At 45.8% G+C, this 27,792-nt stretch overlaps 1 protein-coding gene across 1 annotated transcript; it reads left to right on the top strand.

The window, feature by feature from the left end:
• The first annotated feature begins 221 nt into the window (after positions 1 to 221).
• Positions 222 to 19,696, top strand: LOC106585985 (bone morphogenetic protein 3). The gene is made up of 3 exons (XM_014172740.3): positions 222 to 1,021; positions 5,315 to 6,294; positions 12,827 to 19,696. Exons 1-3 carry the CDS (start codon positions 739 to 741, stop codon positions 13,016 to 13,018), a joined length of 1,455 nt encoding a protein of 484 aa, XP_014028215.1. The 5' UTR covers positions 222 to 738; the 3' UTR covers positions 13,019 to 19,696.
• Positions 19,697 to 27,792: the final 8,096 nt, after the last annotated feature.

Here is a 27,792-nt window from a genome sequence, read left to right as displayed (position 1 = left end):
GGTCCCAGTAGTACCACCCAGCTGGTCCCAGTAGTAATACCCAGCTGGTCCCAGTAGTAATACCCAGCTGGTCCCAGTAGTAATACCTAGCTGGTCCCAGTAGTAATACCCAGCTGGTCCCAGTAGTAATACCCAGCTGGTCCCAGTAGTACCACCCAGCTGGTTCCAGTAGTAATACCCAGCTGGTCCCAGTAGTACCACCCAGCTGGTCCCAGTAGTAATACCCAGCTGGTCCCACTAGCCATATATTTTACCAAACACAACATCCTTCAGCTTCAATGAAAGCTGAGAAAGGGGACGATTTGCTGTCGATGGATGGAGAGATCTGCCCAGATCTGAACAAAACCAAGAGCTGCTTCTCTCTTCAACACTATTAGCTACTAGGTGGACCTGGGGAAGAGGGAGTCCTTATTCACTCAACGGAGAGAGAGAGAGAGAGAGCAACTTTGATTTAACTTTTCAACTTCACGGCAGACACGCAGAGCGGAGCGCGTTGCAGGAGCACAGAGCACTGTCGTTTTGTTGGCTATCACCTCATCTTTTCTTTCTTTCTTTTAGTGAGTGTCGAGTTTTTCCAGGTGATTTATTAAACAAATGAACACTGGTCGAATCTCAAGGTGATGCCACCTATTTTCACTGTTAAGAGGAGCTGGGACACGCGTTCTTAGTGGGAGATTTTGACCAGCAAGTTGTTCTGACTGCAAGTGTCCACCACTACTACTATTTCTCACTGGGAACATGGCTCTCTGTCCGCAGTTACTGCTGCTGCTCGGATGGACCTATCTATTCGGTGGATATTGCGCGATGTTGAAAGATCATTTCACTGGGTTGAAAAGAAAAAGTGAATCTGAGTACTCAGGTGCCCCCCGGGGGGACAAAGACGGCTCAGAGAAAAACGAGCCAGACCTGTTTTTACAGGATACTATGACGGAACACATGCAGATGCTTTACGACAAATACAACTGTGAAGGATTTCCTTTCAAGGATGGGAATACGGTCCGCAGCTTTAAAGCGCATTGGGGTAAATCGAATTAAATGTGTATTTGTCACATGCCGAATTTAACGAATGTAGAATTAACAATGAAATTCTTCCTTAGAAGCCTTTCACAACTATGTAGAGTTACCATAAATGTAATTTTAAAAATATATATGAACACAAGAGGAATAAAATACACAATAATCCAACATGTGAGTCCAACATGTTACAAACTGGTTGAATCAATGTTGTTTCCACGTCATTTCAAACCCCTTCAAAAAATATATATGTGATGACGTTGAATCAACAACTAATTGCATTTTTCAAAAAGTAATCAACATTAGCGCTTTTCATTTCATTTATTTATTTTTTTAAACGTAGATCCAAGAGTGAAATTGTTTGCTGATTTCAAGTTCGTTTACAACTCAACCAAATGTAAAACAAAACTAGACATTGAATTGATTGATGTCTGTGCCCTGTGGAATGGAACTATACAGGGAGTACCCGTACCAGATCAACGTGTAGAGGTATGAGGTCTACCTGAAGGCAGGGTAAAGTGACCAGGCATCAGGATAGATAATAATAAGGTAGATATGTACATGAAGGCAGGGTAAAGTGACTAGGCATCAGGATAGATAACAATAAGGTATTTGAGGTAGATATGTACATGAAGGCAGGGTAAAGTGACTAGGCATCAGGATAGATAATAATAAGGTATTTGAAGTAGATATGTACATGAAGGCAGGGTAAAGTGACATCAGGATAGATAATAATAAGATGAAAATAAAGAACACAGTAACGGCAGCAAATTATTAGTGTGAAAGTGTTTGTGTTGTCGGTATGAGTGTGTGTGTGTGTATGAGTGTTTGTGTTTGTGTTGTCGGTATGAGTGTTTGTGTGTATGAGTGTTTGTGTTGTCGGTATGAGTGTTTGTGTTGTCGGTATGAGTGTGTGTGTGTGTATGAGTGTTTGTGTTGTCGGTATGAGTGTTTGTGTTGTCGGTATGAGTGTTTGTGTTGTCGGTATGAGTGTTTGTGTTGTCGGTATGAGTGTGTGTGTGTGTATGAGTGTTTGTGTTGTCGGTATGAGTGTTTGTGTTGTCGGTATGAGTGTTTGTGTTGTCGGTATGAGTGTTTGTGTTGTCGGTATGAGTGTTTGTGTTGTCGGTATGAGTGTTTGTGTGTATGAGTGTTTGTGTTGTCGGTATGAGTGTTTGTGTTGTCGGTATGAGTGTGTGTGTGTGTGGTATGAGTGTTTGTGTTGTCGGTATGAGTGTTTGTGTTGTCGGTATGAGTGTTTGTGTTGTCGGTATGAGTGTTTGTGTTGTCGGTATGAGTGTGTGTGTTGTGTATGAGTGTTTGTGTTGTCGGTATGAGTGTTTGTGTTGTCGGTATGAGTGTGTGTGTGTGTATGAGTGTTTGTGTTGTCGGTATGAGTGTTTGTGTTGTCGGTATGAGTGTGTGTGTGTGGTATGAGTGTTTGTGTTGTCGGTATGAGTGTTTGTGTTGTCGGTATGAGTGTTTGTGTTGTCGGTATGAGTGTGTGTTGTGTATGAGTGTTTGTGTTGTCGGTATGAGTGTTTGTGTGTATGAGTGTTTGTGTTGTCGGTATGAGTGTTTGTGTTGTCGGTATGAGTGTGTGTGTTGTCGGTATGAGTGTTTGTGTTGTCGGTATGAGTGTGTGTGTGTGTATGAGTGTTTGTGTTGTCGGTATGAGTGTTTGTGTTGTCGGTATGAGTGTTTGTGTGTATGAGTGTTTGTGTTGTCGGTATGAGTGTTTGTGTTGTCGGTATGAGTGTGTGTGTGTATGAGTGTTTGTGTTGTCGGTATGAGTGTTTGTGTGTATGAGTGTTTGTGTTGTCGGTATGAGTGTTTGTGTTGTCGGTATGAGTGTGTGTGTGTGTATGAGTGTTTGTGTTGTCGGTATGAGTGTGTGTGTGTGTATGAGTGTTTGTGTTGTCGGTATGAGTGTTTGTGTTGTCGGTATGAGTGTGTGTGTGTGTATCTAGTGTATGTGAATGTGTGTGGGTTTTGTGTGAGACTGTCAGTGTAGGGTGTGATTGTGTGTATATAGTGTCTGTGTCTGTGTGTGTGTGGTGTGTGTGTGTGTGTGTGTGTGTGTATATATATATATATATAGTGGACAAAACATTAAGAACACTTGCTCTCTCCATGACACAGACTGACCAGGTGAATCCAGGTATAAATCTATGATCCCTTATTGATGTCACCTGTTAAATCCACTTCAATCAGTTTAGATGAAGGGGAGGAGACGGGAGGAAGGATTTATAAGCATTGAGACAATTGAGACATGGATTGTGTGTTTGTGCCGTTCAGAGGGTGAACAGGCAAGACAACATATTTAAGAGCCTTTGAACGGGGTATGGTAGTAGGTGCCAGGCGCACCGGTTTGAGTGTGTCAAGAACTGCAACGCAGCTGGGATTTTCATGGTCAACACTTAACCTTGTGTATCAAGAATGGTCCACCGCCCAAAAGACAACTTGTCCAGCCAACTTGATACAACTGTGGGAAGCATTGGAGTTAACATGGGCCAGCATCCCTGTGGAACGATTTAGACACCTTGTAGAGTCCATTACCCTGATGAATTGATGCTGTTTTGAGGACAAAAGGTGGTGCGACTCAATATTAGGAAGGTGTTTGTATAGTTGGGACTATAAAGCACTTGTTGATCCAAAGCCCAACCAATGGAACACTGAGCCCATTACCCAAACGGAACGGCTGATTCACCTGTTGTTTAGTAGCCTGGGGAAATGAACGGCTGTTTCACCTGTTGTTTAGTAGCCTGGGGAAATTAACGGCTGTTTCACCTGTTGTTTAGTAGCCTGGGGAAATTAACGGCTGTTTCACCTGTTGTTTAGTAGCCTGGGGAAATGAAAGGCTGCGTCACCTGTTGTTTAGTAGCCTAGGGAAATGAACGGCTATTTCACCTGTTGTTTAGTAGCCTAGGGAAATGAACAGCTGTTTCACCTGTTGTTTAGTAGCCTGGGGAAATGAACGGCTGTTTCACCTGTTGTTTAGTAGCCTGGGGAAATGAACGGCTGTTTCACCTGTTGTTTAGTAGCCTGGGGAAATGAACGGCTGTTTCACAGGTTGTTTAGTAGCCTGGGGAAATGAACGGCTGTTTCACAGGTTGTTTAGTAGCCTGGGGAAATGAACGGCTGCTTCACAGGTTGTTTAGTAGCCCAGGGAAATGAACGGCTGTTTCACCTGTTGTTTAGTAGCCTGGGGAAATGAACGGCTGATTCACCTGTTGTTTAGTAGCCCAGGGAAATGAACGGCTGCTTCACAGGTTGTTTAACCCTAACCCTAACCTTAACCGTAGGGAAATGGTTTGGACTAACAGTAGCCTTCAAGCCTGTTATACATTTTTGTGTCTGTGTTTATGGGTGATTAGCCAATGAAAGGACAGGTCATTTGTGTCTGTGTTTATGGGTGAGTAGCCAATGAAAGGACAGGTCATTTGTGTCTGTGTTTATGGGTGAGTAGCCAATGAAAGGACAGGTCATTTGTGTCTGTGTTTATGGGTGAGTAGCCAATGAAAGGACAGGTCATTTGTGTCTGTTTGTGTTACATCTGCATTTTCCTTTAACTTTATTCAACTTTCCAATGGAATGTCTGGTGTAAACTGGGCTGGTGTGGCCTATCTAACTCCTAAATATAAATGTTTTTTACATTCAAGAGGCCATTATGCAGTTGTCACGCTGGGATATAACCACTGATATCATAGAACTCCCTATTGCCATGTAGAACCCGTCAGGGTTCAGCACCCATACGTTAGAAAACAGTGCCTCCTGCTGGAATGTGTTGATAATGCAGGGGGATGGATAAGGTAGGCAATGCTGTGTTCACTGCCGTCACTGCAGCCTACAGAAAACCCACACAGAACATTCCCTTCAGGTTCTCTTTCCAAATAACATTCTGTCAAACTAACATTTGTTAACTGGGAACCAAATGACTAGTGATTGGTTATTATTGCAAGATTTCCCTAGAAAATGCCATTTGAAGCTTTGAAACACTTGAATGATAGGGTTTGTGGACCTGGCTTAAATAGCCTCTAATTATAATTTTTTTGTTCTGCTCCAGGTTTGAAACTAAATTGAACGATATGCACATAGAGATCCTATAATTCATGTAATTGTGTGGACACGTGGACCTCTCTGACTTATACTCTCTATTCCAGGGGTGTTCAAATCTTACCATATTACTGCTGCTTCTCTGTTCTACCTGATCATTAATTGCACCCACCTGGTGTCAGAGGTATAAATCATTTGAATGTGTGGGCTCTATACTAACTGCCCCGTCCTATTGCTCTCCCAGGCACCATCAACAACCAGCAGCTCCAGATCTTCAACCTGACCTCTCTCACCAAGTCAGAGGCCGTCCTGTCGGCCACGCTCCACTACTACATAGGAGACCTCCAGAACAGCACCCGGCACCCTGGCTGCAGCAGCACCACCAGGCCCAAGAGCTGTGGAGCTCCGTCCCCGTTCCGCCACGGCCCCAGGAGACACAGCCACGTCCAGATGGGTGTGTGGAGCTTCTCCTCAGTGGATAACCACACCAGGGCTTTGGGCCACTTTGTGATCAACATGTCTACACTATACAGGGACTTCATCTCTTGGCAGTGGAAGGACGTCACCCGGGTGGTGAACCAAGCCAAGCATCATCGTGAGCTACTGATCGGGATAGACGTGGCATCCCAGCCTGGACCCAGGCCCTGGAAGAAGCTCCTCTCAGACCGCTCTCCTTACATCCTGGTCTACGCCAACGACTCGGCCATCTCCGAGCCTGAGAGCGTGGTGTCGACACTACAGAGGCATCAAACGACGACTACGGCTGGAGAAGGGGCTTTCGCCTCTGGCTTCGATAGACTGGGGCTGCACGCTCGGAATAACACCGCCGCGCAACAACAGGCGCCTCCTCACAGACGCCGGCGCTCGGCTAGCGTCCTCCTCCCACTCCAGAACAACGAGTTACCGGGGCCGGAGTACCCGTATGAGACGACGGGCTGGGACGAGACCAGCCCCTACGAACCGCTGGAGAACAAGCCAGTCCGTCGGCCGAGGAAAAAGACGCGTGGTAAGAGCCAGAGGCACGGCGGTAAGATGCCCCTGCTGCAGTTTGATGAGCAGACGATAAAGAAGTCTCGTAAGAAGCAGTGGAACGAACCACGGAACTGTGCTCGTCGCTATCTGAAGGTGGACTTTGCAGATATTGGCTGGAGCGAGTGGATTATATCTCCCAAGTCTTTTGATGCCTACTACTGCTCAGGGTCATGTCAGTTCCCCATGCCTAAGGTATGTCTTCATGCTTCATGTAATAATAATATAATGTGCCAGTATGTGTTTCCCAGACAGGGTCCCCAACCCTCATCCTGGAGAGATGCAGGTTCTGATACTTGGTTAGACAGGGTCCCCAACCCTCATCCTGGAGAGCTGTATGGTTCTGATACTTGGTTAGACAGGGTCCCCAACCCTCATCCTGCAGAGCTGTATGGTTCTGATACTTGGTTAGACAGGGTCCCCAACCCTCATCCTGGAGAGCTGCAGGTTCTGATACTTGGTTAGACAGGGTCCCCAACCCACATCCTGGAGAGCTGCAGGTTCTGATACTTGGTTAGACAGGGTCCCCAACCCTCATCCTGGAGAGCTGCAGGTTCTGATACTTGGTTAGACAGGGTCCCCAACCCTCATCCTGGAGAGCTGTATGGTTCTGATACTTGGTTAGACAGGGTCCCCAACCCACATCCTGCAGAGCTGCAGGTTCTGATACTTGGTTAGACAGGGTCCCCAACCCACATCCTGGAGAGCTGTATGGTTCTGATACTTGGTTAGACAGGGTCCACAACCCTCATCCTGGAGAGCTGCAGGTTCTGATACTTGGTTAGACAGGGTCCCCAACCCTCATCCTGGAGAGCTGTATGGTTCTGATACTTGGTTAGACAGGGTCCCCAACCCTCATCCTGCAGAGCTGCAGGTTCTGATACTTGGTTAGACAGGGTCCCCAACCCTCATCCTGGAGAGCTGTATGGTTCTGATACTTGGTTAGACAGGGTCCCCAACCCTCATCCTGGAGAGCTGTATGGTTCTGATACTTGGTTAGCCAGGGTCCCCAACCCTCATCCTGGAGAGCTGTATGGTTCTGATACTTGGTTAGCCAGGGTCCCCAACCCTCATCCTGGAGAGCTGTATGGTTCTGATACTTGGTTAGACAGGGTCCCCAACCCTCATCCTGCAGAGCTGCAGGTTCTGATACTTGGTTAGCCAGGGTCCCCAACCCTCGTCCTGCAGAGCTGCAGGTTCTGATACTTGGTTAGACAGGGTCCCCAACCCTCATCCTGGAGAGCTGCAGGTTCTGATACTTGGTTAGACAGGGTCCACAACCCTCATCCTGGAGAGCTGCAGGTTCTGATACTTGGTTAGCCAGGGTCCCCAACCCTCATCCTGGAGAGCTGTATGGTTCTGATACTTGGTTAGACAGGGTCCCCAACCCTCATCCTGCAGAGCTGCAGGTTCTGATACTTGGTTAGACAGGGTCCCCAACCCTCATCCTGCAGAGCTGTATGGTTCTGATACTTGGTTAGACAGGGTCCCCAACCCTCATCCTGCAGAGCTGCAGGTTCTGATACTTGGTTAGCCAGGGTCCCCAACCCTCATCCTGCAGAGCTGCAGGTTCTGATACTTGGCTAGACAGGGTCCCCAACCCTCATCCTGGAGAGCTGTATGGTTCTGATACTTGGTTAGACAGGGTCCCCAACCCTCATCCTGGAGAGCTGCAGGTTCTGATACTTGGTTAGACAGGGTCCCCAACCCTCATCCTGGAGAGCTGCAGGTTCTGATACTTGGTTAGACAGGGTCCCCAACCCTCATCCTGCAGAGCTGCAGGTTCTGATACTTGGTTAGACAGGGTCCCCAACCCTCATCCTGCAGAGCTGTATGGTTCTGATACTTGGTTAGACAGGGTCCCCAACCCTCATCCTGCAGAGCTGTATGGTTCTGATACTTGGTTAGACAGGGTCCCCAACCCTCATCCTGGAGAGCTGTATGGTTCTGATACTTGGTTAGACAGGGTCCCCAACCCTCATCCTACAGAGCTGTATGGTTCTGATACTTGGTTAGACAGGGTCCCGAACCCTCATCCTGGAGAGCTGTATGGTTTTGATACTTGGTTAGACAGGGTCTCCAACCCTCATCCTGCAGAGCTGTATGGTTCTGATACTTGGTTAGACAGGGTCCCCAACCCTCATCCTGGAGAGCTGTATGGTTCTGATACTTGGTTAGACAGGGTCCCCAACCCTCATCCTGGAGAGCTGTATGGTTCTGATACTTGGTTAGACAGGGTCCCCAACCCTCATCCTGCAGAGCTGTATGGTTCTGATACTTGGTTAGACAGGGTCCCCAACCCTCATCCTTCAGAGCTGTATGGTTCTGATACTTGGTTAGACAGGGTCCCCAACCCTCATCCTGCAGAGCTGTATGGTTCTGATACTTGGTTAGACAGGGTCCCCAACCCTCATCCTGGAGAGCTGTATGGTTCTGATACTTGGTTAGCCAGTGTCCCCAACCCTCATCCTGCAGAGCTGTATGGTTCTGATACTTGGTTAGACAGGGTCCCCAACCCTCATCCTGGAGAGCTGTATGGTTCTGATACTTGGTTAGCCAGGGTCCCCAACCGTCATCCTGGAGAGCTGTATGGTTCTGATACTTGGTTAGACAGTGTCCCCAACCCTCATCCTGGAGAGCTGTATGGTTCTGATACTTGGTTAGACAGGGTCCCCAACCCTCATCCTGCAGAGCTGTATGGTTCTGATACTTGGTTAGACAGGGTCCCCAACCCTCATCCTGGAGAGCTGTATGGTTCTGATACTTGGTTAGACAGGGTCCCCAACCCTCATCCTGGAGAGCTGTATGGTTCTGATACTTGGTTAGACAGGGTCCCCAACCCTCATCCTGGAGAGCTGTATGGTTCTGATACTTGGTTAGACAGGGTCCCCAACCCTCATCCTGGAGAGCTGTATGGTTCTGATACTTGGTTAGACAGGGTCCCCAACCCTCATCCTGCAGAGCTGTATGGTTCTGATACTTGGTTAGACAGGGTCCCCAACCCTCATCCTGCAGAGCTGTATGGTTCTGTAACTTGGTTAGACAGGGTCCCCAACCCTCATCCTGGAGAGCTGTATGGTTCTGATACTTGGTTAGACAGGGTCCCCAACCCTCATCCTGCAGAGCTGTATGGTTCTGATACTCGGTTAGACAGGGTCCCCAACCCTCATCCTGGAGAGCTGTATGGTTCTGATACTTGGTTAGCCAGGGTCCCCAACCCTCATCCTGGAGAGCTGTATGGTTCTGATACTTGGTTAGACAGGGTCCCCAACCCTCATCCTGGAGAGCTGTATGGTTCTGATACTTGGTTAGACAGGGTCCCCAACCCTCATCCTGCAGAGCTGTATGGTTCTGATACTTGGTTAGACAGGGTCCCCAACCCTCATCCTGGAGAGCTGTATGGTTCTGATACTTGGTTAGACAGGGTCCCCAACCCTCATCCTGGAGAGCTGTATGGTTCTGATACTTGGTTAGACAGGGTCCCCAACCCTCATCCTGGAGAGCTGTATGGTTCTGATACTTGGTTAGACAGGGTCCCCAACCCTCATCCTGGAGAGCTGTATGGTTCTGATACTTGGTTAGCCAGGGTCCCCAACCCTCATCCTGCAGAGCTGTATGGTTCTGATACTTGGTTAGACAGGGTCCCCAACCCTCATCCTGGAGAGCTGTATGGTTCTGATACTTGGTTAGCCAGGGTCCCCAACCCTCATCCTGGAGAGCTGTATGGTTCTGATACTTGGTTAGACAGGGTCCCCAACCCTCATCCTGGAGAGCTGTATGGTTCTGATACTTGGTTAGACAGGGTCCCCAACCCTCATCCTGCAGAGCTGTATGGTTCTGATACTTGGTTAGACAGGGTCCCCAACCCTCATCCTGCAGAGCTGTATGGTTCTGATACTTGGTTAGACAGGGTCCCCAACCCTCATCCTGGAGAGCTGTATGGTTCTAATACTTGGTTAGACAGGGTCCCCAACCCTCATCCTGCAGAGCTGTATGGTTCTGATACTTGGTTAGACAGGGTCCCCAACCCTCATCCTGCAGAGCTGTATGGTTCTGATACTTGGTTAGCCAGGGTCCCCAACCCTCATCCTGGAGAGCTGCAGGTTCTGATACTTGGTTAGCCAGGGTCCCCAACCCTCATCCTGGAGAGCTGCAGGTTCTGATACTTGGTTAGCCAGGGTCCCCAACCCTCATCCTGGAGAGCTGCAGGTTCTGATACTTGGTTAGACAGGGTCCCCAACCCTCATCCTGGAGAGCTGTATGGTTCTGATACTTGGTTAGACAGGGTCCCCAACCCTCATCCTGCAGAGCTGTATGGTTCTGATACTTGGTTAGCCAGGGTCCCCAACCCTCATCCTGGAGAGCTGCAGGTTCTGATACTTGGTTAGCCAGGGTCCCCAACCCTCATCCTGGAGAGCTGCAGGTTCTGATACTTGGTTAGCCAGGGTCCCCAACCCTCATCCTGGAGAGCTGCAGGTTCTGATACTTGGTTAGACAGGGTCCCCAACCCTCATCCTGGAGAGCTGTATGGTTCTGATACTTGGTTAGACAGGGTCCCCAACCCTCATCCTGCAGAGCTGTATGGTTCTGATACTTGGTTAGACAGGGTCCCCAACCCTCATCCTGCAGAGCTGTATGGTTCTGATACTCGGTTAGACAGGGTCCCCAACCCTCATCCTGCAGAGCTGTATGGTTCTGATACTTGGTTAGCCAGGGTCCCCAACCCTCATCCTGGAGAGCTGCAGGTTCTGATACTTGGTTAGCCAGGGTCCCCAACCCTCATCCTGGAGAGCTGCAGGTTCTGATACTTGGTTAGCCAGGGTCCCCAACCCTCATCCTGGAGAGCTGCAGGTTCTGATACTTGGTTAGCCAGGGTCCCCAACCCTCATCCTGCAGAGCTGTATGGTTCTGATACTTGGTTAGACAGGGTCCCCAACCCTCATCTTGGAGAGCTGCAGGTTCTGATACTTGGTTAGACAGGGTCCCCAACCCACATCCTGGAGAGCTGCAGGTTCTGATACTTGGTTAGCCAGGGTCCCCAACCCTCATCCTGCAGAGCTGTATGGTTCTGATACTTGGTTAGACAGGGTCCCCAACCCTCATCCTGGAGAGCTGCAGGTTCTGATACTTGGTTAGCCAGGGTCCCCAACCCTCATCCTGCAGAGCTGTATGGTTCTGATACTTGGTTAGCCAGGGTCCCCAACCCTCATCCTGGAGAGCTGCAGGTTCTGATACTTGGTTAGACAGGGTCCCCAACCCTCATCCTGGAGAGCTGCAGGTTCTGATACTTGGTTAGCCAGGGTCCCCAACCCTCATCCTGGAGAGCTGCAGGTTCTGATACTTGGTTAGCCAGGGTCCCCAACCCTCATCCTGGAGAGCTGCAGGTTGAGCAGGTTTTTGTTCTGGCAGGCATTTGTTCCAAGTTCTTGATGTAACAAAGTCCTGCACAGTCCTGCACAGTGTAGCTCTCCAGAGCCTGGCTTGGCAGGGTCATATAACAGCAACTCACAGACTCAGTTTGTCAACTTCAGTGGCCCTTCAGCTCCACCGTGTGGCAGACTGTAGGACTACTGTTGTCTACCGTTGTTTCTCCATTATGATCTTAACACTTGGGTTTCCGCATTTTTCTGCTCATGATCCCAAATTTACGTCAACAAATTCCGGTGACCCCGATTTGGAGAGTAATGTAGTTTATTGCTTTTTGATATTGAACAACAAGGGGGATGTGAAATGTCGTATATTATGACTTGCAGTCTGTGTTGATAGCAATTGAACACAAGTGTGCATATGATGTTTTGACTTACTTTTCTTTCAACAACCTGTCACTGAGTCGAGAATGGTGACATCACGCCGGCTCTCTCAGACATCGTCCGGTTAGTTACTCCAGTCAGATGGAACGTCGCCCGGTTAGTTACTCCAGTCAGAAGGAACGTCGCCCGGTTAGTTACTCCAGTCAGAAGGAACGTCGCCCGGTTAGTTACTCCAGTCAGAAGGAACGTCGCCCGGTTAGTTACTCCAGTCAGAAGGTACGTCGTCCCGTTAGTTACTCCAGTCAGAAGGAACGTCGTCCGGTTAGTTACTCCAGTCAGAAGGTACGTCGTCCCGTTAGTTACTCCAGTCAGAAGGTACGTCGTCCGGTTAGTTACTCCAGTCAGAAGGTACGTCGTCCGGTTAGTTACTCCAGTCAGAAGGAACGTCGTCCGGTTAGTTACTCCAGTCAGAAGGAACGTCGTCCCGTTAGTTACTCCAGTCAGAAGGTACGTCGTCCCGTTAGTTACTCCAGTCAGAAGGAACGTCGCCCGGTTAGTTACTCCAGTCAGAAGGTACGTCGTCCCGTTAGTTACTCCAGTCAGAAGGAACGTCGTCCCGTTAGTTACTCCAGTCAGAAGGAACGTCGCCCGGTTAGTTACTCCAGTCAGAAGGAACGTCGTCCCGTTAGTTACTCCAGTCAGAAGGAACGTCGTCCCGTTAGTTACTCCAGTCAGAAGGAACGTCGTCCCGTTAGTTACTCCAGTCAGAAGGTACGTCGTCCCGTTAGTTACTCCAGTCAGAAGGTACGTCGTCCCGTTAGTTACTCCATTCAGAAGGAACGTCGTCCCGTTAGTTACTCCAGTCAGAAGGAACGTCGTCCCGTTAGTTACTCCAGTCAGAAGGAACGTCGCCCGGTTAGTTACTCCAGTCAGAAGGAATGTCATCTTTAACTTCCTCCTTCTCTTCTGTCCTGTAGTCTCTGAAGCCTAGTAACCACGCCACCATCCAGAGCATTGTGAGAGCGGTAGGGGTGGTGTCCGGTATACCCGAGCCCTGCTGTGTCCCAGACAAGATGTCTTCACTCTCCATCCTCTTCTTCGACGAGGACAAGAACGTGGTACTCAAAGTCTACCCAAACATGACTGTGGATTCCTGCGCCTGCAGATAGGGACAATTACCACACACACACACGCACACACACACACACACACACACACACACAGAACAATCTCTCTGCAACATAGCCACCTCTCAAGGATCAATGATTTTCCACTTTTGCACTGGCAGAGAGATGAGGGATTACAGTCTACTATCTAAATGAAGATGGACCATTTCAGGGAAAGACTGCTGGACCTTCCTCCTACTGGAAGCCTGAAGCACCCTGGGAAATAAACAGCTGACTAGTCTCATCATCATCACCATCATCGCTATCACCACCATCATCATCATCGTCGTCATGGCTTTTTACTTGTTTGAATACCGCTGGAGAGGAGGACCTAATGCAGTTTGAGGCAGCACCTTAATGAGGCGAAAACACCCCGAATGAAGGACCTTCTGTGATTCCTGAGCTCCAAAAGTATTGGGACAGGGGACACATTTGTTGTTGATTTGACTCTGTACTGCAGCACTTAGGATTTTAAATGATTCATTATGACTACGAGGTTAAAGTGCAGACTGTCAGCTTTCATTTGAGTGTATTTTCATTCATATCGGGTAAACCGTTTAGAAAGTACAGCACTTTCTGTACCTAGTCCAGCCATTTTAGGGGACCAGAAGTATTGGGACAAATTCACTTATGTGTATTAAAGTTGTCCTTAATGAATCACAATGAGTGAGAAAGTTACAGATGCACACATACGCCCATGATATTTGTGCGTCTTTAACTTCCTCACTCATCACGATTATCTGTAACCACGGTAACATCCAGATTTAAATGTAGAAGTGTTTACAAAACATATTCTATTCTTATTTACAATTAAAGTGACTCCAAAATGACACAATACATTATTTACCATTCATTTCTATTGGGCACACAATAATCTGAAACACAACCAAAACAAACAGCAAATGCATCCCAACAATGTTATAGAGTCACAAGCTGGATGTTGTCATTGCATGCTTGGAATATGGAACCAAATACTTCACTTTTCCTCTAAAACTGAGGAAACATATAAATGAATTTGTCCCAATACTTTTGGTCCCCTAAAATGGGGGAACTTGGTACAAAAAAGTGCTGTATCATTTCAAATCTAAAGTGCTAGAGTACAAAGCCAAAACAGTTCACTGTATCTGCCCCTGTTTTAATAACCACAGCACCCCAGTACAGCCCCTGTTTTAATAACCAAAGGACCCCAGTACAGCCCCTGTTTTAATAACCACAGCACCCCAGTACAGCCCCTGTTTTAATAACCACAGGACCCCAGTACAGCCCCTGTTTTAATAACCACAGGACCCCAGTACAGCCCCTGTTTTAATAACCACAGGACCCCAGTACAGCCCCTGTTTTAATAACCACAGGACCCCAGTACTGCCCCTGTTTTAATAACCACAGGACCCCAGTACTGCCCCTGTTTTAATAACCACAGGACCCCAGTACTGCCCCTGTTTTAATAACCACAGGACCCCAGTACAGCCCCTGTTTTAATAACCACAGGACCCCAGTACAGCCCCTGTTTTAATAACCACAGGACCCCAGTACAGCCCCTGTTTTAATAACCACAGGACCCCAGTACTGCCCCTGTTTTAATAACCACAGGACCCCAGTACTGCCCCTGTTTTAATAACCACAGGACCCCAGTACAGCCCCTGTTTTAATAACCACAGGACCCCAGTACAGCCCCTGTTTTAATAACCACAGCACCCCAGTACAGCCCCTGTTTTAATAACCACAGGACCCCAGTACAGCCCCTTTTTTAATAACCACAGGACCCCAGTACAGCCCCTGTTTTAATAACCAAAGGACCCCAGTACAGCCCCTGTTTTAATAACCACAGGACCCCAGTACAGCCCCTGTTTTAATAACCACAGGACCCCAGTACAGCCCCTGTTTTAATAACCACAGGACCCCAGTACTGCCCCTGTTTTAATAACCACAGGACCCCAGTACTGCCCCTGTTTTAATAACCACAGGACCCCAGTACAGCCCCTGTTTTAATAACCACAGGACCCCAGTACAGCCCCTGTTTTAATAACCAAAGGACCCCAGTACAGCCCCTGTTTTAATAACCACAGGACCCCAGTACTGCCCCTGTTTTAATAACCACAGGACCCCAGTACAGCCCCTGTTTTAATAACCACAGGACCCCAGTACTGCCCCTGTTTTAATAACCACAGGACCCCAGTACTGCCCCTGTTTTAATAACCACAGGACCCCAGTACAGCCCCTGTTTTAATAACCACAGTACCCCAGTACAGCCCCTGTTTTAATAACCAAAGGACCCCAGTACAGCCCCTGTTTTAATAACCACAGGACCCCAGTACAGCCCCTGTTTTAATAACCACAGGACCCCAGTACAGCCCCTGTTTTAATAACCAAAGGACCCCAGTACAGCCCCTGTTTTAATAACCACAGGACCCCAGTACAGCCCCTGTTTTAATAACCAAAGGACCCCAGTACAGCCCCTGTTTTAATAACCACAGGACCCCAGTACAGCCCCTGTTTTAATAACCACAGGACCCCAGTACAGCCCCTGTTTTAATAACCACAGGACCCCAGTACTGCCCCTGTTTTAATAACCACAGGACCCCAGTACTGCCCCTGTTTTAATAACCACAGGACCCCAGTACAGCCCCTGTTTTAATAACCACAGTACCCCAGTACAGCCCCTGTTTTAATAACCAAAGGACCCCAGTACAGCCCCTGTTTTAATAACCACAGGACCCCAGTACAGCCCCTGTTTTAATAACCACAGGACCCCAGTACAGCCCCTGTTTTAATAACCAAAGGACCCCAGTACAGCCCCTGTTTTAATAACCACAGTACCCCAGTACAGCCCCTGTTTTAATAACCAAAGGACCCCAGTACAGCCCCTGTTTTAATAACCACAGGACCCCAGTACAGCCCCTGTTTTAATAACCACAGGACCCCAGTACTGCCCCTGTTTTAATAACCACAGGACCCCAGTACAGCCCCTGTTTTAATAACCACAGGACCCCAGTACAGCCCCTGTTTTAATAACCACAGGACCCCAGTACAGCCCCTGTTTTAATAACCACAGGACCCCAGTACAGCCCCTGTTTTAATAACCACAGTACCCCAGTACAGCCCCTGTTTTAATAACCACAGGACCCCAGTACAGCCCCTGTTTTAAAAACCACAGGACCCCAGTACTGCCCCTGTTTTAATAACCACAGGACCCCAGTACAGCCCCTGTTTTAATAACCACAGGACCCCAGTACAGCCCCTGTTTTAATAACCACAGGACCCCAGTACAGCCCCTGTTTTAATAACCACAGTACCCCAGTACAGCCCCTGTTTTAATAACCACAGGACCCCAGTACTGCCCCTGTTTTAATAACCACAGGACCCCAGTACAGCCCCTGTTTTAATAACCACAGGACCCCAGTACAGCCTCATCACCCCAGTACAGCCTCATCACCCCAGTACAGCCTCATCACCCCAGTACAGCCTCATCACCCCAGTACAGCCTCATCACCCCAGGAAAGCCTCATCACCCCAGTACAGCCTCATCACCCCAGTATTGCCTCAGTGGGACTTTTCTGGGTTGACTGAAGTGGTCAGACAGACACACATTCTATATCCTTCCTCCCCAGTTATGAGTTGTTGTTTTTTACCATTACAAAGGAACCTCCTCCACCTCTTCCTCCTCCCCCTTTCCTCTTCTCCACCTCTTCCTCTACCACCTCCTCTTCCTCCTCTCTTCCACCTCTCCGTCCTCCTCCCTCTCCAACTCCTCCTCCCTCTCCAACTCCTCCACCTCTTCCTCCTCCCTCCCTCCCTCCCTCCCTCCCTCCCTCCCTCCCTCCCTCCCTCCCTCCCTCCCTCCCTCCCTCCCTCTCCTCTTCCTCTCCCTCCTCCACATCCTCCTCCTCCCTCATCTCCACCTCCTCATCCTCTTCACCTCCTCCTCCTCTTCACATCTACCTCTTCACCTCCACCTCTTCCTTTTACCTCCTCCTCTTCCTCTTCCTCCACCTTCCTCTCCAACTCCTCCACCTCTTCCTCCTCCTCCCTCTCGTACTCATCCTCCATTTTGTACTGCATGGTTATATGTTACAGTGTCTATGTCCCTACTATGACTGTGTTACTCACTATATATGAACATCATGTGTACATACGTATTGCCTTGGCTGCTATAGAGAGATATATTTGATTCCAAAGCCAGATATTGTGATGTAGAGTGCATTACATACATATTTTTTCATTGTTTAGATAGTTTATCCATAAAGTAAAATTGTACAATATTGATAGAACTTCTAAGAATAATTCATATGCAAAACAAGTAAGCTATATTTCATACATTCAAGTCTGGGATAAAATGTGGTAAAAAGAAAGAAAGTGGAATAGCTTCCTTATAGTTTACCTGAGAATATATTTTATTTTAGTGTTGTAGTTGAATAGGCTCGGTGCTGCTTTCAACGCATACAGAGCGGTGGGTGGTAGTGGTGGTAGTAGCAGTTGTAGTAGTAGTAGTAGTAGCGGTAGTAGTAGTAGTAGTGGTAGTAGTAGTAGTGGTAGTAGTTGTAGTAGTAGTAGCAGTAGTAGTAGTGGTAGCAGTAGTAGTAGTAATAGTTGTAGCAGTAGTAGTAGTAGTAGTAGTAGTAGTAGTAGTAACAGTAGTAGTAACAGTAGTAGTAGTTGTAGCAGTAGTAGTAGTAGTAGTAGTAGTAGTAGTAGTAGTAGTAGTAGTAGCAGTTGTAGTAGTAGTAGTAGCGGTAGTAGTAGTAGTAGTGGTAGTAGTAGTAGTAGTAGTAGTAGCAGTAGTAGTAGTAATAGTTGTAGCAGTAGTAGTAGTAGTAGTAGTAACAGTAGTAGTAGTAGTAGTAGTAGTAGTGGTAGTTGTAGCAGTAGTAGTAGTAGTAGTAGTAGTAGTAGCAGTAGCAGCAGTGGTAGTAGTGGTAGTAGTAGTAGTAACAGTAGTAGTAACAGTAGTAGTAGTTGTAGCAGTAGTAGTAGTAGTAGTAGTGGTAGTTGTAGCAGTAGCAGTAGTAGTAGTAGCAGTAGTAGTAGTAGTAGTAGTAGTAGTAGCAGTAGCAGCAGTGGTAGTAGTGGTAGTAGTAGTAGTAGTAGTAGTAGTAGTAGTAGTAGTAGTAGCAGTAGTAGTAGTAGTAGTAGTAGTAGTAGTAGTGGTAGTAGTAGTAGTAGTAGCAGTAGTAGCAGTAGTAGCAGTAGTAGTAGTAGTAGTAGGATTACCGGGTCCAGTTTATTAGGTACACCCATCTAGTATCAGGCCAGTTTATTAGGTACACCCATCTAGTATCAGGCCAGTTTATTAGGTACACCCATCTAGTATCAGGCCAGTTTATTAGGTACACCCATCTAGTATCAGGCCAGTTTATTAGGTACACCCATCTAGTATCAGGCCAGTTTATTAGGTACACCCATCTAGTATCAGGCCAGTTTATTAGGTACACCCATCTAGCAGGCCAGTTTATTAGGTACACCCATCTAGCAGGCCAGTTTATTAGGTACACCCATCTAGTATCCGGCCAGTTTATTAGGTACACCCATCTAGTATCAGGCCAGTTTATTAGGTACACCCATCTAGTATCAGGCCAGTTTATTAGGTACACCCATCTAGTATCAGGCCAGTTTATTAGGTACACCCATCTAGTATCAGGCCAGTTTATTAGGTACACCCATCTAGTATCAGGCCAGTTTATTAGGTACACCCATCTAGTATCCGGACAGTTTATTAGGTACACGTGAAGGAGGAGGACGGCGATTTAGGAGATACCGAATCATACCACGCTCAAAGTCGTTTAGGTCACTCGTTTTACCCCATTCTAACGTTCAATAGAACAGTAACTGAATGCCTTGATGCCTGTCTGCCTGCTTTATATAGCAAGGCAGGGCCACGTAACTCACTGTCTGTATGACAGCCATCCATTTTGGTGAACGTGGTTGTGTACCTAATAAAGTGGCCGTGGTGAGTGTAGTTTAGAATAACACAGCCATATCGAGTAACAACATGTTATCTACAACTGGCTTGATGTGAGAGCAGGATGAAATCATTATTCAAACCCGTCATTGGCTCGTCATTGGCTACCAAGCCCTCATTAGTGAGATAGACAACCAGACATTGGTATTGTCTCTAAATGCATGTGCAGTATACATCACTGAGAGACTCGAAAGGCATGACTGGATACCATCACTGGTGGATCGCCATGTCTTTCCAGTCTTTACTTAGCTATGGATTCAACTATTTCCTACATAATGAAGTCAGTCAACCAAATATTTATTTACAGCAGGTAGAATACAATGTAGAGGCAAACGCTAGATTTATTTGAATATAGATTTGTACAGTGTTGTTGTTGTTGTTGTTGTATATAATGCACTATATGTCAATGCTATTCTAATGCTGTCTCTCTTGGAGAAGGGACCCCTGATCAAATGAAATGGAATTCAGAATCACTGTTTCAAAAGGCTTCTTCGTGAACAATCTAGAACATTCTATGGAATTATAGAATCACAGAACAACCGAAGGGACGGAATCAGCTGACGTGGACTAACCTGAGCTGAACTGTCTCCAACTAGCAAACATAGATTTACTTTTATAAAAATGGGGTTATATATAAGAGAACAGAGAGAGTTTTCAATGAGTGAATTTTTTGATGTTGTTGTTGATAATAATCATTGGTTGCTAATAAAAAATGTACATCCTGATACTATTGCAAATTATATCCAGTAAACACTATTGTTTTGGATACACATTGTTTTTGTTTATATGTAAACTATTGTGAAGTGCTTGTCTGCCATCCTCCAGCATTGTTCCGTTTGAGTGATGAATGTATCTGAATGAAGCGCTTCCTTACAGGTCATAAGGTACAGGTATATCAGCAGTTTGATAGACTAGTGTCCTGTCCAGGAGGGGGGGTGTCCTGTCCAGGGGGGGGTGTCCTGTCCAGGGGGTGGACTAGTGTCCTGTCCAGGGGGTGGACTAGTGTCCTGTCCGGGGGGTGGACTAGTGTCCTGTCCAGGGGGGGGTGTCCTGTCCAGGTGATGGACTAGTGTCCTGTCCGGGGGGGGGGGGTCCTGTCCAGGGGGGGGTGTCCTGTCCAGGGGGTGGACTAGTGTCCTGTCCAGGGGGGGGGTGTTCTGTCCAGGGGGGGGTGTCCTGTCCAGGGGGGGGGGGGGGGCCTAGTGTCTTGTCCGGGGGGGGGGGCTAGTGTCCTGTCCAGGGGGTGAATACGATTAAATGCGATACAATACAATTCAATGCGATACAATATGATTCAATGCGATACAATTTGATTCAATGCGATACAATTTGATTCAATGCGATACAATATGATTCAATGCGATACAATATGATTCAATGCGATACGATTCAATGCGATACAACACGATTCAATGCGATACAACACGATTCAATGCAATACAATTCGATTCAATGCGATTCAACACAATTCAATGTGATTCAATACGATTCAATGCGATACAATACGATTCAATGCGATTCAATGCAATACAATACGATTCAATGCGATTCAATACAATACAATACGATTCAATGCGATTCAATGCAATACGATTCAATGCGATTCAATACAACACGATTCAATGCGATACAATATGATTCAATGCGATACAACACGATTCAATGCAATACAATTCGATTCAATACGATTCAACACAATTCAAAGTGATTCAATGCGATACAATACGATTCAATGCGATTCAATGCAATACAATACGATTCAATGCGATTCAATGCAATACGATTCAATGCGATTCAATACAATACGATTCAATGCGATTCAATGCGATACGATTCAATGCACTAACATTTGTTGCATAAACACATTAATTTTCCTTTTTATATTCACATCTCTTGCGGATGGAGCTCATGAGCTGGATCTGTGTGTGTGTGTGTGTGTGTGTGTGTGTGTGTGTGTGTGTGTGTGTGTGTGTGTGTGTGTGTGTGTGTGTGTGTGTGTGTGTGTGTGTGTGTGTGTGTTTATTTAATCCATTGTAGAATAAGGCTGTAACGTAACAAAATGTGTAAAAAGTCAAGGGGTCTGAATACTTTCCGAAGGCGCCGTATCATAATCAGATAACTATTCACCAGCTGAGTCAATACATGTTAGAATCACCTTTTCCAGAGATTACAGCTGTGAGTGTTTCTGGGTAATTCTCTTAAGAGATTTCCACACCTGGATTGTGCAACATTTGCCCATTATTCTTTTCAAAATTCTTCAAGCTCTGTCAAATTGGTTGTTGATCATGGCTAGACAGCCATTTTCAAGTCTTGCCGTAGATTTTCAAGGAGATTTAAGTCAAAATTATAACTCGGCCATTCAGAAATATTCACTGTCTTCTTGGTAAGCAATTCCAGTGTTGATTTGGCCTTGTGTTTTAGGTTATTGTCCTGCTGAAAGGTGAATTCATCTCCCAGTGTAGATTTGGCCTTGTGTTTTAGGTTATTGTCCTGCTGAAAGGTGAATTAATCTCCCAATGTCTGTTGGAAAGCAGACTAAACCAGGATCCCCTCCAGGATTTGACCTGTGCTTAGCTCTATTCCATTTCTTTTTATCCTAAAAAACTCCCTAGTCCTTGCCGATGATAAGCATACCCATAACATGATACATGGAGCAACATATGTGCTTTAGCACTTATTGCGCACAAGGAGCAGCGTAGCCTAGTGGTTAGAGTGGAGGAGCGGCAGCGTAGCCTAGTGGTTAGAGTGGAGGGACGGCAGGTAGTCTAGTGGTTAGAGTGGAGGGGCGGCAGGTAGCCTAGTGGTTAGAGTGGAGGGGCGGCAGCGTAGCCTAGTGGTTAGAGTGGAGGGGCGGCAGCGTAGCCTAGTGGTTAGAGTGGAGGGGGCGGCAGCGTAGCCTAGTGGTTAGAGTGGAGGGGCGGCAGCGTAGCCTAGTGGTTAGAGCGGAGGGGCGGCAGCGTAGCCTAGTGGTTAGAGTGGAGGGGCGGCAGGTAGCCTAGTGGTTAGAGTGGAGGGGCGGCAGCGTAGCCTAGTGGTTAGAGTGGAGGGGCGGCAGCGTAGCCTAGTGGTTAGAGTGGAGGGGCGGCAGCGTAGTCTAGTGGTTAGAGTGGAGGGGCGGCAGCGTAGCCTAGTGGTTAGAGTGGAGGGGCGGCAGCGTAGCCTAGTGGTTAGAGTGGGGGGGGCGGCAGCGTAGCCTAGTGGTTAGAGTGGGGGGGCGGTAGCGTAGCCTAGTGGTTAGAGTGGAGGGGCGGCAGCGTAGCCTAGTGGTTAGAGTGGGGGGGCGGCAGCGTAGCCTAGTGGTTAGAGTGGAGGGGCGGCAGCGTAGCCTAGTGGTTAGAGTGGAGGGGCGGCAGCGTAGCCTAGTGGTTAGAGTGGAGGGGCGGCAGGTAGCCTAGTGGTTAGAGTGGAGGGGCGGCAGGTAGCCTAGTGGTTAGAGTGTTGGACTAATAACCGAAATGTTGCAAGATTGAATCCCCGAGCTGTCAAGGTAAAAATCTGTCATTCTACCCCCTGAACAAGGCAGTTAACCCACTGTTCCTAGGCCGTCGTTGTAAAATAAGAATTTGTTCTTAACTGACTTGCCCGGTAAAATAAAAATAACTAAAGTGTCTTATTAGGAATTTTCAGATTTGACTTCTCTATGTGGCCGTCTATGTAAGTTTAAAGAACATTTCCACGTGCAAATGTACTTTCTTAATTAATAACCTGTTGGGGCTCGGGGGCAGTATTGAGACATTTTGAAAAAAATATGTGCCCATTTTTAACTGCCTCCTACACCAACTCAGAAGCTAGGATATGCATATTATTAACACATTCGGATAGAAAACACTCTGAATTTTCTAAAACAGTTTGAATGGTGTCTGTAAGTATAACAAAACTCATATTGCAGGCAAAAACCTGTGAAAAATAGATCCAAAAAAAATGTGAATTTTGTGACTGTACTATTTAGTGTCATTGTTTTATAGATACCATAGTGAGAAAGGATTCATTTCGCAACACCTACGGCTTCCACTAGATGTCAACGATCTTTATAAAGTTGTTTGAAGCGTCTATGATAAACAGAGAGCAAATTAGAATGCAAGGAAGTTGACATGTCATCACTTCATTTTTTTGCGCCTGCGCATAAATCTGAGAAGCGTGAGTTTGTCATCATTTTTTATCTAGACATAGGATAGGTTGTGTGAAAATATTACTGATGTTTAACGTTAAAAATGGACCAAAAGATTAATGCTAAACAACATTTGACATGTTTGAACGAACGTAAATAGATTATTTACTAGGTTTTTTAAGTTTTCGGCGTGGTTTTACACCCCCCCCCCACCACGTTTTGTGGGAGCATAATGAACGCTAAGTACTTGGTGTTATTTGGACATAAATTATGAACTTTGTCAAAAGAAACCACATTTGTTCCGGACCTGGGACGCCTTCCGGACCTGGGATGCCTGCCTTCTGATGGAGATAATCAAAGGTAAGGGGGTATTTACAATGTTATTATCGATATTAGATGATGCTAACTGTATAGCATAGCTTGTTGTTCTTAGCATAGCACCCCGTTTATTGCAAAATGTGATTTCCCAGTAAAGTTATTTTGAGATCTGGCCATTCGGTAGCAATTACGAGATGATAATATATTATTCTTTGAATGACAATATTATAATTTACCAATGTTTTCGAATAGTAATTTTGTTATGTTCACCGGAAGCATTTCAGAGAAGAAAAAAATCTGAATTTCACGCTACTGTAAAATGCTGTTTTTGGATATAAATATGAACTTGATGGAACAAAAAATGCATGTATTGTATAACATAATGTCCTAGGAGTGTCATCTGATGGAGATTGACAAAGGTTAGTGCATAATTCTAGCTGGTTTCTGCTTTTGGTGACGCCTGACCTTGAATTGAAAATGGATGTTTGTACTTTTGTGGCTATGTACTGTCCTAACATAATCTAACTTTATGCTTTTGCCGTAAAGCCTCTTTGAAAATCGAACAATGTGGTTAGATTAAGGAGATGTTTATCTTTTAAATTGTGTAAAATAGTTGATTGTTTGAGAAATTGAAATTATTAGATTTTTGATGTTTTGAATTTCCAGCCTTGTTAGCAATCCCGACTCGGGGTTCATTGCTAACCTGTAGCCCCAACAGGGTTGTGGTGATGTTCAACATCTTCTCCAATCGTTGTTGAGATCTGATATTCTGGCAGAGCGAGACGAGACGTTGGCCAATATCATAGGCCTATCCTCAACCAATTATATTTCTCAAAATCCTTTAGAGCTGAATTCCAGCTAAATTTAGAGCACAGTTAGGGCTAACTACTTACAAAAAAGCATGTTTCCGATGAAGCGCTGCAACAACAACAGAAAATCAATAGCCGTATTAGACTGAATGATATAAAGTCATTTCATCAAAGTTGTGAGCCTCTCCATCCTCATTAGCTGCTCATTCAACATACTTTCTTCTACTTCAAACATACTTTCTGATACTTCAAACATACTTTCTGATACTTCAAACATACTTTCTGATACTTCAAACATACTTTCTGATACTTCAAACATACTTTCTGATACTTCAAACATACTTTCTGATACTTCAAACATACTTTCTGATACTTCAAACATACTTTCTGATACTTCAAACATACTTTCTGATACTTCAAACATACTTTCTGATACTTCAAACATACTTTCTGATACTTCAAACATACTTTCTGATACTTCAAAACATACTTTCTGATACTTCAAAACATACTTTCTGATACTTCAAACATACTTTCTGATACTTCAAACATACTTTCTGATACTTCAAAACATACTTTCTGATACTTCAAAACATACTTTCTGATACTTCAAAACATACTTTCTGATACTTCCAAACATACTTTCTGCTACTTCCAAACATACTTTCTGCTACTTCATTCAATCCTGTTTTAAGTCTCCCTTCCTTAACTCCGGCACCAAAAGAATCTGCACCACTAATCTGGGGGGGTACACTGTCCCGTAAAATCATCCTGCATTTTGGGTATTTTAAATGTGGTCACCCTAATGGGTGGGTGGGTGTGTCAAAAGGTGTTGTTGTATGGAAAGCGAATGGGCTAATTGGGCAGATTTGTTGCCACTCAAGACCGTTTGCCGTGGCTGATTGGGCTGCAAGATGAGGTAAGCGGTAGCTAACATGGCAATTTAATTTCAAGTAGGATAGCAGCCATCCTACACGAGAAATACTGTGCATTGGGAAAGTATTCAGACCCCTTGACTTTTTCCACATTTTGTTACATTACAGCCTTAGTCTAAAAATTATTCAAAAACATTTTTTGTTGCCAATTTGTGAGGCCGGTTGGATGTAAAGCCAAATTCTCTAAAACGACATTGGAGGCGACTTATGGTGGAGAAATTAACATTAAATTGTCTGGCAACAGCTCTGGTGGACATTCCTGCAGTCAGCATGCATGTTGCACGCTCCCTTAACACTTGAGACCTCTGTGGCATTGTGTTGTGTGACAAAACTGCACATTTTAAGAGTTGCCTTTTATTTTGCCCAGCACAAGGTCCACCTGTGTAATGATCATGCTGTTTAATCAGCTCCTTGATATGCCACACCTGTCAGGTGGATGGATTCTTTTGGTAAAGGAGAAATGCTCACTAACAGGGATTTGTGCACAAAATGTTAGAGAAATAAACTTTTTTGTATGTACACATTTCTGGGATCTTTTATTTCAGCTCCTGAAACATGGGACCAACACTTTACACACACACACACACACACACACACACACACACACACACACACACACACTATAGCCTTCGGAAAGTATTTAGACCCCTTGCCTTTGTTTACATTTTGTTACATTACAGCCTTATTCTAAAATGTATTAAATTGTTTTTTCCCCCATCAATCTACACACAATTCCTCATAATGACAAAGCAAAAAAAAGGTTCAGACATTTTTGCTAATTTAAAAAACTTGAATATCTCATTTATGTAAGTATTCACCACTGTTTACTCAGCACTTTGTTGAAGCACCTTTCTCAGCGATTGCAGAGTCTTCTTGGGCATGACGCTACAAGCTTGGCACACCTGTATTTGGGGAGTTTCTCCCATTCTTCTCTGCAGATCCTCTCAAGCTCTGTCAGGTTGGATGGGGAGCGTCGCTGCACAGCTATTTTCAGGTCTCTCCAGAGATGTTAGATCGAGGTTCAAGTCTGGGCTCTGGCTGGGCCGCTCAAGGACATTTGGAGACTTGTTCTGAAGCCACTCCTGTATTGTCTTAGCTGTGTGCTTAGGGTCATTGTCCTCTTGGAAGGTGAACCTTTGCCCCAGTCTGAGGTTCTGAACGCTCTGGAGCAGGTTTTCATCAAGGGTCTCTCTGTACTTTGCTCTGTTCATCTTTTGCTTGATGCTTACTAGTCTCGCAGTCCCTACTGCTGAAAAACATCCCCACAGCATGATGCTGCCACCACCATGCTTCACCCTGGGATGGTGCCAGGTTTCCTCCAGACATAACGCTTGGCATTCAGGCCAAATACTTCAATCTTGGTTTATCAGACCAGATAATCTTGTTTCTCATGGTCTGAGTCCTTTAGGTGCCATTTGGCAAACTCCAAGCGGGCTGTCATGTGCCTTTTACTGAGGAGTGGCTTCCATCTGGCCACTCTACTACCATAAATGCCTGATTGGTGGAGTGCTGCAGAGATTGTTGTCCTTCTGGAAGGTTCTCCCATCTCCAAAGAAGAACTCTGGAGCTCTGTCAGAGTGACCATCGAGTTCTTGGTCACCTCTTCTCCTCCGATTTGCTCAGTTTGGCCGGGCGGCCAGCTCTAGGAAGAGTCTTGGTGGTACCAAACTTCTTCCATTTAAGAATAATGGAGGCCACTGTGTTCTTGGGGACCTTCAATGCTGCAGATATTTTTTGGTACCCTTCCCCAGATCTGTGCCTCGACACAATCCTGTCTCGGAGCTCTACGGACAATTGCTTCGACCTCATGGCTTGGTTTTTGCTCTGACATGCACCGTCAACTGTGGGATCTTATATAGACAGGTGTGTGCCTTTCCAAATCATATCCAATCAATTGAATTTACCACAGGTGGACTCCAATCAAGTTGTAGAAACATCTCAAGGATGATCAATGGAAACAGAATGCACCTCTCCTTAATTTCTAGTCTCATAGAAAAGGGTATGAATACTTACGTAAATAAGATATTTATGTTTTTTGATTTTTAATAAATTTGCAGAAATGTAAAAAAAAATGTTTTCTCTTTGTCATTATGGGGTATTGTGTATAGATTGATTAGGAGAAAAAAGGCAGCAGGTAGCCTAGTGGTTAGAATGTTGGACTAGTAACCGAAAAGGTTGCAAGACTGGATCCCCCGAGCTGACAAGGTAAATATCTGTCGTTCTGCCCCCTGAACAAGGCAGTTAACCCCACTGTTCCTAGGCCTTCATTGTAAAATAAGAATTTGTTCTTAACTGACTTGCCTAGTTAAATAAAGGTATCAATTTTAGAATAAGGCTGTAAAGTAACAAAATGTGGAAAAAAGTCAAGTCTACTGAATACTTTCCGAATGCATTGTAACTAAAATTGATAAGCATCTAGATACATACAGAACATGCAATCTACTACTCAATGGGGAAGGCATGAAAATTCATGGTCCATCTATATTCGGGTTGTGGTTTTTGGGGACTCAAGTCACATGCACATTAACGCTCAGTGATCTCAGGGGGGCAGCACAAGCAGCACCAATGCCATCCACCTCATATAAAAACATGACAGACATTGAATGAATATAAAATGTTAAAAATCTGTGATGGAGTGATGGAACAAAAAA

The sequence above is a fragment of the Salmo salar genome, chromosome 24 (assembly GCF_965601325.2).
Source record: "Salmo salar chromosome 24, fSalSal1, whole genome shotgun sequence".
Classification (NCBI taxonomy): Eukaryota; Metazoa; Chordata; class Actinopteri; order Salmoniformes; family Salmonidae; genus Salmo; species Salmo salar.
Note: the sequence above shows the minus strand (reverse complement) of the source record. Positions and strands in the feature narration are given on the sequence as shown.